This window comes from Callorhinchus milii, unplaced genomic scaffold (assembly GCF_018977255.1).
Source record: "Callorhinchus milii isolate IMCB2004 unplaced genomic scaffold, IMCB_Cmil_1.0 Scaffold5, whole genome shotgun sequence".
In the NCBI taxonomy this organism is placed as follows: domain Eukaryota; kingdom Metazoa; phylum Chordata; class Chondrichthyes; order Chimaeriformes; family Callorhinchidae; genus Callorhinchus; species Callorhinchus milii.
The window spans coordinates 66,790,065-66,806,830 of NW_024704746.1; the positions used below are offsets into that span (position 1 = coordinate 66,790,065).

Here is a 16,766-nt window from a genome sequence, read left to right on the forward strand (position 1 = left end):
TCCGCGACCTAATCCCTCCACACGCATCCATAGCGAGGGTTGTGCGCGAACATAGGAACAGGAAAAGGCCATTCAGGCCCTCGAGCCTGTTCTGCCATTCTGTCAGATCAGGGCTGATCTCTATCTCAACTCCAATTACCTGCCTTTGCCCCATATCCCTCGATACCCTGACCTCACAGACATCTGTCCACCTCAGTCTTGAAAACTGTGAATGGAGCCAACATCCCACAGGCTTTTGGGGGGAGGGAGAGGGTTCCAGATTCCCACTACTCTTTGGGTGGCAAACTGCCTCCTGATTTCACTCCTAAATGGCCTGGCTCTAATTTTAAGCTGATGCCCCCCTCCTCCCCTCCCTTATTGTGGGTTCAAACAGCGTATTTCACGTCAGGAGCCCGTCCCAAAGAGCTTCAGAGGATTTTTTTCTTTTTAACAACAACTTGCACGGGAGCCGACTTGCCCACAGGGAGGAACTCACTCCAAACCACAAGGAGTGGTGAGGAGTGAAATAAAGACGGCAGACAAATTGACAGGAACCGGCATTTTTTTTAATTTCAAAGTCTCCAGTTATTGGCGTCACACCTGTTACCGGCAGTTTGCAAACAAGATCTTTAGCACAAAGGACGAGATGTGTGTGGATGAGAATATCCGACAGGGATGGGTTTTATTGCCTGTTGTATGTATGGGTGGTTACACACAATCTCAGTCCCGCAGAGCTGTATTACATTGCAATTTTTTTACAATAAATTTTAATTGTACTTGCATTATTTGATACCACCTTATCATGTGCCTCAAAGCGCTTCACAGGATTTTAATACAAAGCTTTTTTTTTTGCGCGTGTGCTCAGCTGTGTATTTCCTAAGCGAATCCAGCAACCGATTTTGAACACAGCGATGTCCCACGAAATGGAAGACCAATTTAACGTCCACCTGGACGTTAACCTCGGTTTAACGTCTGGTCCGAAGGTCGGTACCTCTGGCAACTCAACACACTCCCACTGGGACGCTGCACTGGGACGTCAGATTAAGACGTGGGACTTGAACCCACAACTTTCCGACTCAAGAGGTGAGAGCGAGCCAGGCTGACACACTAACATTTCCACCCAAACACTGCCCGAGCTCCCCCTACTCCCCATTTGTGCTTTAAACTGCATCAACTCAACCGTAAGACAAACCTAACACTTTTTTCCAACACGCACTCTCAAACAATTATTTGACACAACAAATCCTTTTAAAAAAATGTATAAGTTTGTCATTTAAATGGCAGGGTGGTGGGGAGTAAGGAAGCTCTGGTGGTGGGAGGGGGAATTTTTATTTGCTAACAGAAAGGCCTCATTTTTAAACCAACTAGTCCTGTTCCTCCCCCCCCCCCCACCCCCCCGACCCCAACCCCTTTAATTACACCCTAAACTTACAAGGCTTTCCACTCAATTGATGGATAGACAACACACGATCGGGGAGGAATTCATCGGTTAAGAGTTCACGCCCATCTACAAGTGCACTTTACATTGAATCCTGTGAAGCGTTCACACGGACACACCGCGTTGCCCCTGCCTTCTCTCGAGCTCCCCAGTCTCTCCGCGTCACGGGCTGTCGCAGTCGCTCTCGGAAGTTTCCGGGTCGGAGCTCAGCAGCACCTGTTGGTCGGAGGGTCGAGGCTGGATGGGGGTGGGGTGGGGGGGTGGTGGTGCAGAGGAGAGGAGAGGCCGGAGTCACTAATAACTCAGTCAAACTCTCCGTCACGCTCACTAACTCTCACCCCCTCGCCTCATTTCATGTGAGACACAGGGAGACGCTGAGAGAGAAAAAATAGAGAGAGACAGGAAAATAGAGTGAAAAAGTGAAAGACAGAGGAGAAAAAGAAAGGACTTGTGTTTTTACAGGATCTTATAGAACCATGCAATCCTACAGCACAGAAGGAGGCCATTCGGCCTATCGTGTCCATGCCGGCTCTTTGAAAGAGCTACCAACCAGTCCCACTCATCCCGCTCTTAACCCCACAACCCTGCAATTTTTTATCCTTTTTCAAGTAAACATCCAATTCCCTTTTGAAAGTTATTATCGTATCTGCTTCCACGGCCCTTTCAGGCAGCGCATTCCAGATCTTAACGACTCTCAGGGTGAAAAAGTATCTCCTCGTCTCCCCTTACGTTCTTTTGCGATTATCTTTAACCTCTATAGCAAAGACGTTTTTCTAATCTCCCCCCTTTGACATCCAATTTGCTAACCCGTGTTGTGGGGTGAGTTAAGCGCGTGTTGTCCTGTTTTAACGTAGATAATGCAGACTATGATAAGCCGTTTTATCTTGTGCTGTACTGTAGAACCAGAGGACACGGACTGCGATTGAACAGGGGGCTAAATTCAGAACAAATCGGCGGAAACACTACTTCGGTGAGCGAGTGGTAAACGTATGGAATAGACTCCCGAGAGAGAGAGAAAGAGACGATGGAAACAGAAAGCGTGCATTCTTTCAAGCACAAATGAGATCGATTCCTGTTAGGAAATAATATCTCGGGGAGGGGGGGGGGGGAGGATACGGGATATAGTTTGGGAAACGACATGTCATGCGACTGCCAGGCTGGTGGAAGGCGAACTGGAAGGACCCTGGTTTCCTTTCGCCAGTAAATCCCTACGTTCTTTAAAGGGCACCTTTGACCAGGGGCAGAACGGATGCCAACCTCATCCGACAATGACGTCAAGCTTCAACCCACGGTGCCAGCCTGAGTGGGGGCGACGGGAATATAAAGGGGCTCCTTTGTCAGACCTTCCCCACTGACTACAATCGGTTGGCCTTTTGTCTCCGTGCTTTGTGGGTGACCTTGAGGGTGACTGGCAATTGGGTGGGTGGGTGGGGAGAGTGGGGGCGGTGGGGGGGGGATGGAAAATGTGACCCTTTCTGACGGGATTTCGAAATGAAAGAAAAAGAGCGGTGGGGGTGGGGGTTGAGGGGTAAAGAGAAAACTGGATAAAACCCTGTCCCTGCTTTCTATGGATATTGGGCTTTCCGGGGGTAATAATCTCTGCTCCCCCGAACCCCCTCCCACCAAAAAACAAACGAATGAAAGTCCCAGGGCCACCAATCGCAAGGGAGTGGGTGTATTTAAAGCTCGGTACAAAACCTCCGGGGAGAACACTGTGGAATAATAAGCGAGTGGGTAGTTTCTCAGGCTAACTCGCTCCCAAAGCCTTGGCTTTAAAGCCTTCGGCGCAATCGCCTGCCAACAGGCACGTCACAGAGAGAGAGAGAGAGAGAGAGAGAGGGAGAGAGAGAGACCAATTGCAACCATTTCCCATTACTGCACGGCCCAAGAATTTCCTCTTGCATCGGGGAGTAATGGCAAGCGGTCGCAATGGATCGTCTCTGAATGACCCCGAGTGAAACGGGGGAACCCGTGAACGCAGCAATTACTCGGAGGGCTCCGTTGGCTCTGCTTCTAACGCACCCGCGCACACACACCCCCACACACCCACACGGCCACATGCCACATGGACACACACCCCACACGTTCCCCCCACACACAACTCACAGAGCCGGACTTGTTCCTGCAGAATATCATCCTGGTTGCCGTAACCACCCTCGTCTCATGTCCGCTGTCAGAAACTATCAGGACTCAGTGGGTTTGGGTTTGCGTTATCACAGGGCGCATAAAAAAAAAGGCCGCCATTTTAGCACTTACGGATCACCCGCTCGCCACTGATGTCACTTCCCGCGTACAGCGCCTGACCTGTACTGCGCTACCACGCTTCTCCCGCGTTTGCCTACTAAACACACAGTCTCCGCACTTCAGTCAATCCGGCAAAGTGGTTCGCGACGCGAAATATGAAACGCAAAGGATCGTTGCTCTAAGGTGTTTCGACCCGTCTGAAACGCAAGAATTATTTCGTATCGATTTCGAATGTGAGGGAGAGAGAGAGAGAGAGAAAAAAAACGAGAGAGTAAAAAGAAGATGGAGAATGAGATGAAGAGAAAGGCGCAGAAAGAAGAGAGAATCTAACAGATGTTTTTACCCCAGACTCTTCATCCACTGTCTTGAAGTATGCCTTCTCACTTCCATCCACTCTCTGCCTAATGAGCAACATGTCTGCGTAACAGAAGAAGATCACCTGAGGAGACAAACCATAGGCTTACACCAGTGCCCAGCACTGCCTGGTCAATTGCGCACAGCAGTGTCCCACGAACAGTCATGGATTGAGTGACCACCCCATCCCCCCCCCCACCCCTTTTTTTTAAAAAAAACCCTGGAAAGTGATCCGCCAATTGACTAACAACTGGGTTCCTCCTCAATGCTGGGCAAACAGAAGCGTGTGTGTGGAGTAAGGAAACTTGTCTAAGATTTCACCCTGCCGGGAATCGAGCCCGGGCCCTCTCACTTGTGAGGTGAGCGCGTTAACAGTTACGCTACGAGACTCCGTAAAGCATCCTATCACGTCGCCGAGAGCTCCCAAAGCACTTCACGGGATATGAAATGGAAGCACGTTGTGACCTCGGTAGGCCCGAAGCTCAGCGCTTTAGCACAGAGGACTTACGTTCGTTATAAGGGGAATAATCAGCATAACGATAGCCAGCTTCAACCAGGGGTAAGGGATATAGCTCAGCAGGAACTTCGAAAACTGGAGACAACAAGAGAATCAACAACTTTGTGTTTGGTAATAATAATAATAATAATCCTTGCATTTGATATAGCGCTTTTCACGTCGGGAGGACGTCCCAAAGCGCTTCACAGAACACACTGTAAAGTGAATTGACTGTATATTTGTGGGCGAACGCGGCAGCCAATTGCGCACAGCAATGTCCCACAAACAGTCGTGGATTGAAAATGACCAATTTATTATTGTTTTTGGTTTTGGAGGGATTATTATTAGGCTCTGTGTGGAGTAAGGAAACTTGCCCAAGGTTTCGCCCTCTGCCTGGAATTGAACTCAGGTCTCTCACTTGCAAAGCGAGTGCTCTAACCACTGAGCTACAGGACTCCATTTGATATAGCGCCTCATCACGTCTTTGAGACGTCTCCGAATGGACTGTAAAGTGAATCGACTGTATATTTTTGTCGGTGAAACATCTTTCGCGTCAGGCCGACGTCTCAAAGCACTTCACAGGATTTCACTGCAAAGCGTAGTGACTGTGTATTTTGGCAAGCGAACGCTGCAAATAATTTGCGCACAGCGACATTCCCCCACAAACAGCCCTGAAGGGAACAGACAATTTTTTTGGGGGTGGGGGGGGGAAACTGATTGTTGGCCAAGACACCGGGAGAGAGAGAAACATCCTTCTCTATTTCCGATGGTCCATTTCCACCAGTTACCCCAACCTGCACCTAATACGCTCCAGAATTAGGTAAACGGGATGTGGCCCTCCAGGGAGAGAGAGAGAGAGAGAGAGAGAGAGAGAGCGCATTCCATTCCAACAACTTATCTGTGGAATTTCCATGTGTAGGTGGGATGTATGGAATTCTCAGCTGGGTTTAGAGACCCTTAAGCGACGGTGATGGGTTTCCGCGTGTGTCAGACACCCGGCTGGCCAAACAAAAAACGTGCCAGCTAAGTGCTGAGCTTACCTTTGTCAAGCCTGGAATCAGCAGTATGACAATGATCACCATTTTTTCACAGACCGTAATAATCAGATAGAGGGTACACTGTCCAAGCCAGGCTTTGACCTGGGAAGAGACCCCTGTAACAAAGAGGGCGGTCACGTTACTAACAATGATAATAATTTGACGTCCACCCGAACAGGTACAGACGCGACCTCAGTTCAACATCTCCTCCAATGGATGGCATCTCTGACTTAAAAGTTAAAAGTCACGACGCGGGGCTTACCCCCGCAACCTTCTGACTCAGAAGCGAGAGCGCTATCCGACTGAGCCGGTCAAATTTTTAAACAACAATAGCCCTTGCATTGGATTTGGCACCGAAAATCAAGTCGTTTGAAAACGTCCGGCTCAAAGAGGTTCAAGGCATTTCAACGTGGAGTGAAGTGGCTGTGTATTTGTAGGAGGGATCCTGTTAAGAAACAATATATTTTAGACCTCCTCGATCACTGCAAGCCGGCGCTTTGCGGCGGGATTTCTTTGAAGAAAAACTCGTCCAGCTTCTCCCGATTTTGTAACACACCCGAAATTGAACGTGGGAAGGATTTTCAGTGGGAAATAACAGAGCAACAGAAAGACAGACGGCTGTGCCAAAGTAACCCACACATGTCTGCCTAGGTCAGAGGCTCTGGCTGGTATTTCCATACTGGGCGGAGGGAGGAATCTTTTAACATCAGATCATTCTTATTACATTGTCGAGATGTCTCAAAGCCCTTCGTGACATTGTTTTTTAAACCGCGAAGTGCAGCGATTGTGCATTTATTTGTAGGCAAACGAGGCAACCGATTCACTCAATCCACGACTTTTTGTGGGACGCCGCTGTGCGCAGTTGGCTGCTGCCTTTCGCCCACAAAATACACAGTCACTACACTTTGCACCGTGTATTCTGCGAAGCGCTTTGAAACGTCTCAACACTGTACCAAATGCAAGGATTACTATTATGATTATTAATTCGCACACAGCAGTGTCCCCACAGTAAATGATGACATTAATACTGTACTAATCATTCGTGCAATGTGTACAAGTGTTTATATAGCCGCGATGTCTAAGGACTTCACAGGCAATTATCGTTTGTAAGCAAACACGACCAACAAGTAATGATTTTTTTGGGGGTCCACCTGAGCAACGGGAATGAGAACTCAGTTTAACGTCTCCGACAATGAATTGCGCGTCCCCCCACCACCCTACCCAACCAACCCCCCCCACCCCTCCATCCCGCCAGCTCCTCCCTTACATTAGGAGCTCGAAGCACAAAGTGCCTGACTGGTGTTTGATTCCGAGGCTAAAACGGTAGCCCCTGGGCCAGACTGATGCATTCTGACAGTCTTGAAAAGGAACTGTGGAATCTATCTGCTGGAAGTCTCGCTTGCCCCTCGGCAATATATTGCATCAGTTGGGCTTCTGTTCCAGAACGAGAACAACTGGTTACTGTTCGAGGGAAAAACGTGACAGACTGTACGCCGAGAAGATACGCAGATTTAAGCTGGTGAAACTCCAGCGAGAGGAGAGGGCTGTCGTAGAATAGACGGTGGAATTATCCCTCACCTCCCCCACCCCAACCAACCCCCCCACCCTCCGACCGGGTTTAACGTCTCATCCGAAGGACGGCACCTCTGACATTGCAGCACTCGCCACACACACCCCCACCCCAGCACTGCACTGGAGCGTCTGCTTAAGACGATGTGATTCCAAGTCCTGAAGTGGGGGCTTTAACCTCAAACCTTCTGACTCAGAGGCGAGAGAGAGATAGAGAGAGAAAGCTACAACTGCGACTTGCGGACACAGTGTAGAACTGTGCCTCTCCTATAACAGGTGCCCTGCCTACATTGTGTGGGCAGAACAAGGGTGGCCAGGACTAGGTGATGGGGTGGGGGGGGGGTTCTGGAGGCAGGGGATAGGGGAAAAAGGGTTGTTGACCAACAAGGCAGAACCTAATGGATCCCATGTGCTCTGCGAGGCATTTATCAAGGCCAGAGAGATTGCAATTACGCGGAGAGGTCAAAGCTGAATGTTCCCGAGAGGCTGTGGAATGAAATGCACTATGGAGTGTGTGAATAACGTTAACATCACTTGGCTTTTTATTACGTGTAGCCAGTGAAGTCCAGTTACTGTCGGAGCTAGGGTTGATGTTTAGCTCCAGAGACCTACAGAGAGTTCCGATTTGTGTACTACGTCCTGTGCTCAATGCTCCGGCCTTTCATGGTGCCTCGCGGGGTTTTGAGTGAGACGTCACAGAAACAGCACGAGGCAAATTCATTTAGTTACAATAGCTCTCGCCTTTCGAGTCAGGAGGACGTCTCAAACAGCTTCGTAGGATTTTACTGTTAAGTGTAATGACGATAGCAAGATCAACGGCAAGCTATGCGGTTGTAGCTGGTTGGACTCCAGCAGTTACCCCCAACACACACTCTGGGCTCCCCCCACCACCCCCCCACCCAAGCCTTGGCTCCTGCCAACCTACGCCTAATACTTTCCGGAATTAGGTAAGCAGGATGAGTCCCTCCAGGGGGAGAGAGAGAGAGAGAGAGAGAGCGTATTCCATTCCAACAATCTATCTCAGGGATTTCCATTTGTAGGTGGAGTGCAGGGAATTCTCAGTTTGGTTTGGATACTGTTTAAGCAATGGTGATGGGTTTCCCCATGTGTCAGACACCCGGCTGACCCCCCCAAAAATAACAATTGTAGGCAGTTTTGACCGATTTTGTTCGGGGTATTGTTGGCAAAGACTCCGCGAAGAAAGTCCCTTGGCTTTTCGAAAGGTGTTCAGGTGGATGTTCAAAAAAAAAAACAGAAGGCATTTTCTCTCCCCCGGTGTCCTGGCCAATAATCCCACAAAATAAAATTGGTCACTCACTCGAGTGAGTGCGCAAATTGGCTGTCGCCTTAGCCTGTAAAATCCATCGTTGCACTTTACAGAATAACCCGTCAAGCTCTTTGAGACGTGAAGAAGGCCAGTGCGTGAAATGTAATGATTATCGCAATTAGATGAATAATTCGGCTATTGCTTCTCATTCTGCACCTCAGAGTATCATAGAATCATAGAATTGTACAGCACAGACGGAGGCCATTCGGCCCAGAGCTTTACCGATTCAATCCCGCTCTCCCCATAGCCCTGCAAGCTTGTTCCTCCCCAAATAATGATCGACTTCTCTCTTGAAAGCTGTTATCGAATCGCCTTCCACCGGCCTTTCAGGCAATGCATTCCAGATCCCAACGGCTCGCTGCGTCAAAGCATTTCTCTGCACCGCCCCTCTGGTTTTTTTTAAACAACCATTTGAAATCGTTGCCCTCGGGTTAGTTACCGACCCACCCGCCAGTACGAAGAAACCCTGTTCACATATCGCCCTCTGGCGGTTATTGAACTACACTTCACAGAGCAACGTCAACTGGTACGATATTACTGTACTGTTAAAGAGTACAGATGTACTGTGTTTCAGCTGTATGTAACCAGTGATATCTAAAGCCATTACCTGCCCCCCTTCTCTCTTTGCCCCTGTGCAACTGTTTGTGGGGACGTCGCTGTGCGCAATTGGCTGCCGCGTTTCGCCCACGAGAAACACACGGGTTGAGACGTCTCGAAGACTTGATAAGACGCGATATCAAATGCAAGGATTATTATTATTCTTGTTATTAACCCGAGCTCCCGTCTGCCTGTGCGGGTGGACTTTCCCATCTCATTGCAGGTTCCATCCACTCACCGCATTTTCCGAACACCAGGAGGTTCCAGTTCTGACACTCCACGATACGGCTTGTCTGGAGCTTACCCACCAGCTTAAGGCCCTTCGAGATCAGGTACATGCCCAGTGTGGCGTCAAGCAGGAAGATCATGACATAGCTGGATAAGGAGGATAGAACACACCAGAAATTATTACAATGCTCCCCAGCTTGGGGGGAAAAAGCCAGGATAATTAATGTTAATAATAATAATAACCTTGCTTTGGTACTTTGCTACAGTACCAACCAGTCCCTGCCCTCCACTCGGCGGGCAATGGCCTGCTTCATGTCTCCCGTTCTGCCCTCCCCACCATTGGTGGTCAGGCCTTCGGCTTCTTTGCCCCCACTGTCTGAAAATCCCTCCGCCTCGCTCCCTCCCTCCCTCCCTTCAAGGCCCATCTCAAGACCTTCCTCTTTAATTGTGCTTTCAGCCCCCCCCCCCCTCCCACCCCCACTCCCCCTACCCTCCATCCCTCTTGATTCCATCCCCCGGCTCGGGTGCAAACACTTAACTGTCCAGCGCCTTGGGATGTCCTTCCGACATGAAAGGCGCTGTGTAAATGCAATGCTGTTGTTGTTGTTGTTGATGGTCTCCTCCTGTTTCTAAGACTGTGATATCAAGAGAATCCCCAGGCTTTCCCCTATAGGCACCAACGTCCCAGCGTAAAACAATGAGAGTGACAGACACGTGTGAGCGCACACTCACAGGGAACAGGGGTCATCCCCTATCAGTTCTGAGCCAAACACATTCATGAAGTGGATGACGACAGCTCCGGGGCCGTGCTTGAATACGTCGAAAAACCTGTTTAAAAAGCAGATACAACATTCTTTTTTTTACCATTTGCAAAGTGCGGGGTGGGGAGGGTGGGGGGTTCTGGAGATATGCCCCCAACACACCACCCCGCCCCCCCCCACCATCCACCCCACCCCTTCCACCCCAATCCACTGGTTGGTAAGAGGTTTTGCACAGAATTCTTGGACAGCGCTTTTGCTTTGCGTCACCTCTATGCTCCCCACCCCACATACACGCGCTCGCACACAGAGACCTGGGATTTCCCAGGGGTTTTTTTTTTGCTACGGGACCGTAGCACTGGGTAGAAAATTGGCCCTAATCTCTCGCCCCTACCCATCCCTTGTCCCATCCTTGCCCCATTTCCTCACTGCCCCTCCCCCAACCCCCAACCCTCTCTACCCCCCTTCCTCACACTCCCTCCCTCTCATCCAGGAATGGAAACATCGACTGAGGTTTTTTTTAAATAAAGTCACTGATTACCATATTTTCCAAGGTCTCCGGTCCGTATCTGGTTCAAAGAAGCGTTTTACTGAAACAAAATGGAGGTTAAACGCTCATCAGCCAGAGTGGGGAAGCATAAATACATCACATTTACAAATATATCCAAAAAAAACTATTGAAATACACATTACCACAGACGCTACATAATAATAATATATAATAATCCTTGCATTTGATACAGCGCCATATCATGTCATTGAGACGTCTCAAAAGCGCTTCACGGAATATACTGTAAATTGGAGCGACTGTGTATTTTGTGGACGAAACGTGGCAGCCAATTGCGCACAGCAGCGTCCCCACAAACAGTCGTGGATTGAGTCACCAAATGTTTTTTTTGGGAGGGATTATTACCCCCGGAAAGCGATTCGACTATCGACTAACAACCGACTTACTGCTGTGTAAACAGAGGCGCGTGTGTGTGTGTGTGTGTATGCGTGGAGTAAGGAAACTTATCTAAGGTTTTCCCCCGCCCGGGAATCGACCCGGGTCCTCTCGCTTGCGAGATGAGCGCTCTAACCACTGAGCTACAGGACTCCATAGACTGGAGACGCAACCAGCAGCAGCATTAACGGACACGAGACATGAGGGTGGGAGGGGGGGGGGTGGGCAGAGAAGAGCACTTTGAGAGCACTCTGATGGAAAATTACATCCACTGCAGTAACAATAGCTCCGGCGAGCAATAATCTACAGTGATAAGATGAACGTGAGGGCCAATAAGTTAATGGAGTGCTGCCCACCGTCATTCAGCCTGGGTCACGGCTCATTAGGTTTCCAAGGAGCTGTTGAAAAGTGTGTAATTACTGTTTGTAGAGACAAGAGAGGTGGTTTGTTCACCAAACACTGGCACGGGGAGGCAGAAATAATCAACAACTCAATTCCCCCCCTCCCCATCCCCATCCCCAACTCACTCCATGATAGAGCATGAAGGTGGGGGGGGAGCGGGGGGGGGGGTGGGGGAGAGCGGAGAAATTGAGCTGTCAATTATTGACTCGCTCACACCAATTTTTTTTGTGTGGGGGGGTGGGGGGGGGGCGGTGGGAGGGGGTAATAATGCATTCGTGCTGAACCCTGCACCATGGCAGTTCAATAACAATAATAGTCCTTGAGTTTGATAGAGTGCTTTATCATGAAATATCGTCAAAGTGTCCCAAAACACTTCGCTGGATTTACTGCAAAGTAGGAGGAAGAATGAGTCTCATCCAAAGGATGGCACCTCTGACAAATTAGGCCATACCCCCCACCCCTCCCACCCCCCACCCCTCCCCACACGCAGCGCTGCACAAGAGTGTCAGACTGTATGTGTTCAAAGCTCTATTTCTCTGCCCACCCCCCACCCTCCCCGCCCTGCGGGGGTTTGAACCCATAACTTTCTGAGTTGGAGACGAGTGTATTAAATAGTTACCTCTGTTATTTCGCTTATCGATGGGACGATGCTTTTTTTTTTAACCCCAGAGAGAGGAAAAAAAGGCCTATAAAAGGCGTCCCCTTACGCTACCGGGTTGACAGGTAGTCTGCTTCCTGCTGCATCGTTGGACGGGCTGTTGTTTTTCTTGAGGGGTTATTATCAGGCGTGCGGAGTAAGGAAACTTGCCCAAGGTTTCGCCCTGACCTGCCGGGAATCGAACCCGGGTCTAGCTTATGTACTTGGGTTACGTGTATTGTAATGTTAACTGACACTAACAGACCGATGTTTGGACATTCTGCAATCGAATGTGGTTGATGTGAAGTACCCAGGAGACCAGAGTTTAAACACTTAGCTAAACAAATCAATACCAGACTCTTGAAAATCTCTTCAGATCAAGTCACTGAACTTTTTACACGGAGGTTGAAGAAGCTGGGGTCCATTTTCATCGTAGCAGAGAAGGTTGAGAGGGACGTGTACATAATTATCAGGGCTTTTGATACAGGAAGTAGGGAGAAGCTGTAGCCATTGTTACCTGATCTCACCTTCATGGCCCTCCGCAGCCTTGCTCCTCCACACCTCTGTGACCTTCTACCCACCAGTGGTCGGGCCTTCAGCCTCTCTGGCCCCTCCGATGGAACTCCATCCCACCGCCCCTTGGCCTCGCTCCCTCCCTTACCTCCTTCAAGACCCGTCCCAAGACCCTCTTCTTTGACCGTGCCTTCGGTCACCCTCCTACCCCTACCTTCCCTGCCCTCCACCCCTCCTGATCCAAACCCCAGCTCGGGTCCAAATTCCTGACCGTCCAGATTCCACCCCTATTATACGAAAAGCGGAAGGGGTGTCTACTGGTTATCCAGACCAATACTCCCCCGCCCCACCCCCACCCCCACCCCCCCCCAGACAAAATTGATTATCCACCTCATGGGAACAGGAGTAGGCCATTCAGCCCTTCGAGCCTGTTTCTCTATTCTGTGAAAGAATCTATTAAACGTTGTATTAAAGTGTCGGGCTCCGCCACTGTCAAAAGCGCTCTGGGACGCTCTCCTGCGTGAAGGGTGCTGTGTAAATGCAAGTTGCTGTTGTTGTAGATCACGGCTGAGCTGTACCTCAACTCCAATTACCCATCATTGTTCCATATCCCTTGATACCCTGACCGAACAACACCTATCCACCTCAGTCTTGCAAATTTGAGTTGGTCAGCACACTGTGGCGTAGTGCGAGCACAATAGCCCAGACAATTGTGCTTTATCACACTCAAGACTCGCACAACAGAATTATAATTGGGGCGAGTACAGGTTTACGAGGCACTGCATACCAGGTGATACACTGAAAGGAATGACCTTGTGTTAAAGCTTATGAGGAGGTGACTCACAAGAGACCCTAATGAGCCGATTCCCAACAATGGTAATGTAGGGCCATTATACCACCTCAATGGGCTCAGTGTCTTAAAGTGGCGCTAAACATTAACCTAACGCCTCGAAGTAAACTGCCTTCCTGCACGAGCGCCTGATAAAAAATATACAATTGAAACAGACCCTCCGATTATTGGAAGAACTTGTAAGTAGAGGGGCACGTAGGTTTCATACCTCCCAATAATAATTATAATCCTTATATTGATACAGCGCCTTATCACTTCTTCAAGACGTCTCAAAGCGCTTCACAGGATACACTGGATATTTTATGGTGAAACGTGGCAGCCCATTGCGCACAAGCAGTGTCCCACGAACAGTCGTGGATTGAGTGACCGAATTATTATTTCTCTACCCGCTCCTCGCTCCCTCCCTCCCCTCACCCTGACCATTTCCCCCTTCCTCGTTCCCTCCCTTCCCTCCCTTCACCCTGACCATTTCCCCCCTCCTCGCTCCCTCCCTTCCCTCACCCTGACCATTTCCCCCTTCCTCGCTCCCTCCCTTCCCTCCCTTCACCCTGACCATTTCCCCCCTCCTCGCTCCCTCCCTTCCCTCACCCTGACCATTTCCCCCCTCCTCGCTCCCTCCCTCCCCTCACCCTGACCATTTCCCCCCTCCTCGCCCCCTCCCTTCCCTCCCCTCACCCTGACCATTTCCCCCTCCTCGCTCCCTCCCTTCCCTCTCCCTGACCATTTCCCCCTCCTCGCTCCCTCCCTCCCCTCACCCTGACCATTTCCCCCTCCTCGCCCCCTCCCTTCCCTCCCCTCACCCTGACCATTTCCCCCTCCTCGCTCCCCCCCTCCCCTCACCCTGACCATTTCCCCCCAATGCTCAGGTCCTCCCGACGTGAAAGGCGCTCTATAAATGGAACCTTGTTAATGTTGTTGTTGTTGTTATTCCTTTTTTTGAAGGGATTATTATCCCCGGAAAAGCGATCAAACACTCAACTAAGAACCAGGTTCCTACTTACTGCAGGTAAACAGAAGTGTGCCGAGTAAGGAAACATACCTAACGTTTCGCCCTGTCCGGGAATCAACCCCCAGTCCTTTCATACTCACACACTCTGCACTCAGAGGATCTGAAAGTTGAATTTCCTCATTTCTGAAATAACGACCCTAAATTCCGCCAAATTAGCCTGCGAGCCATCAACCGTCTGCGCTTATAATAATACTACCAATCAAGTGCAATAAATAATAATAATAATAATAATAATCCTTATATAATAATAATAATAATCCTTGCATTTGATATAGCGCTTTTCACGTCGGGAGGACGTCCCAAAGCGCTTCACAGAACACACTGTAAAGTGAATTGACTGTATATTTGTGGGCGAACGCGGCAGCCAATTGCGCACAGCAATGTCCCACAAACAGTCGTAGATTGAAAATGATCAATTTATTATTGTTTTTGGTTTTGGTTTTGGAGGGATTATTATTAGGCTCTGTGTGGGGTAAGGAAACTTGCCCAAGGTTTCGCCCTCTGCCTGGAATTGAAGTGAGTGCTCTAACCACTGAGCTACAGGACTCCACAAAGCTGGGATAAAGTGGATTGACTGTGTATTTTGTGGGGGGGGGGAAATAAGTAAAATTTAGATTGAAACAGACATCTCAATGGCTCAATTATTATTATTATTATTATTATTATTATTATCATTATTATTATTACTACGTTTATGCAAGAGCCCAGGGTAATCCACTGTACAGTATATCCTTTGAGATCTCAACGACCTGATAAGGCTCTATATCAAACGCCAAGATTGTTGCTATTATTATTATTATTATTATTCCTAACTATCGGTTCGACTTTAAAATTTGCCGCCAATGAATGAATGAATGAATGAACGAACGGTTAAAACAGAAACTAAATAAGCAGAAGCATTAAGTCAACAGAGAGCGGCAAATCAAGCAAAGCCTGGGCGGGAAAGCGGGGAGGGAAAGGGGGAGGGGCAAAATTAAATTAAATTAAATCATCCCTCCAACACACACACACACACACACCTATCCACATTTATATAAAATCATTGCATACTCACCCAGGAGGGCACAGAGGCCGATGAGGGTCGTGATGGTTTGCATCAACAGTCCCCAAACCGTCATGAACGAACCTTTCTCACAACCTCTCAGAGTCCCATTGCTCGCCCTCCAGAGAAGAATTTTTCCGACAAAGTCCATCTCGTACGAGCCGTTCATAGCGCTTAATTGCATTGATTGATTGTGCAAAACACCTCTCTATAATTATTATTTTTTTTGGGGTGGGGGGGGTTTTGCTTCTTTTTAAAGACAAGGTCCTCAGATGGATGGATGGATGGGTGGGTGGGTGGGTGGGTGGTTGGAGAGATCACAGGGCTGTGTGACAATTACTGTGGTGGTGGGGAAGTGTATCGGAAATGGATTCGCCTGACGCAACACGTGCACAGTGTGGGTTAGTTTGGCTCTCGCAATCTGATGACTAAGTTTGCGCAATTTCCCTAAACCATCTCTGCATCACCTCTCTTTCAGAGGGGGGGGGGGTGGGGGGAAGTGGGTGAGAAAGAGAAAGAGAAAAGGACTGGAGAGAGGAAGAGAAGTGATTGCAATTGCTTCGAGTTTCAATTGCAAAGTTTGGGGGGAGGTGTTTTCTTTTTTTTTTGGTGGTGGGGGGGAAGGAGAAGGGAGAGAAACAAACGACTTATTTCCTTGTTCGTGTGTTGCAAGTGCAATGCAGTGGGTTTAAACATTCGTTGACAGAGTCGGCTGGCGTCATGTCCCGTCGCAAACTTTCCCTCCTCCCTTCTAGGATTCGCAAATTGCGAACAAAGTGGAAGAGAATGGGGGTAATTCCGCATGTGATTGCAATAGAGGGGGAAGGTGTGTGGAAGAGAGAGAGAGAGAGAGATTCCTTGTGCAATATTATTATTGTTAGAAGATAGCTCGAGGTTGTTTTCTGGGTCTCACTCAGTTATTTATAGATGTATCCCCCCCCCACCCCCCACACACACCAGCTTTAACTGAGGTCAGTCACCTTTTGTCTTGAGGGGAGGTCAGGATGGTTGGATGGGTGGGAAGGGACTGAATAGTGGGTTGGTCCCTGAGATTTCACCTGGTCCCCGGCGTAAGTCCCGTTGTCCTGAAATTCAGGACTGTGTGAAGAAGCCTCAGAGCCACTCAAAAGTTGGCCTTTCCGCGCGCGGCGAAAAGAACAGCAACGGTGACAGTAATTCTATTTAATGAATCCTTGCGTTTGAGGCAGCGCCTTGTCACGCCGTCGAGGCGTCTCGAAGCGCTCCACGTGATGCGCTGCAAAGAGAATTGCCTGCTGACTTTGTGGTGGGGGGGAAGGGGAAAGCAGCTGGATGCTGCGATGGAGAGGGGGGGGGGGAACGGA

General features: G+C 49.3%; 1 protein-coding gene across 1 annotated transcript; it reads right to left on the reverse strand.

Moving 5' to 3' along the window:
• Positions 1-4,505: 4,505 nt before the first annotated feature.
• tmem110l (transmembrane protein 110, like) lies at positions 4,506-9,436 on the reverse strand. The gene is made up of 3 exons (XM_007907649.2): positions 9,280-9,436; positions 5,552-5,664; positions 4,506-4,607 (listed from the first exon to the last, which is right to left on the reverse strand). Exons 1-3 carry the CDS (start codon positions 9,407-9,409, stop codon positions 4,506-4,508), a joined length of 345 nt encoding a protein of 114 aa, XP_007905840.2. The 5' UTR covers positions 9,410-9,436.
• Positions 9,437-16,766: the final 7,330 nt, after the last annotated feature.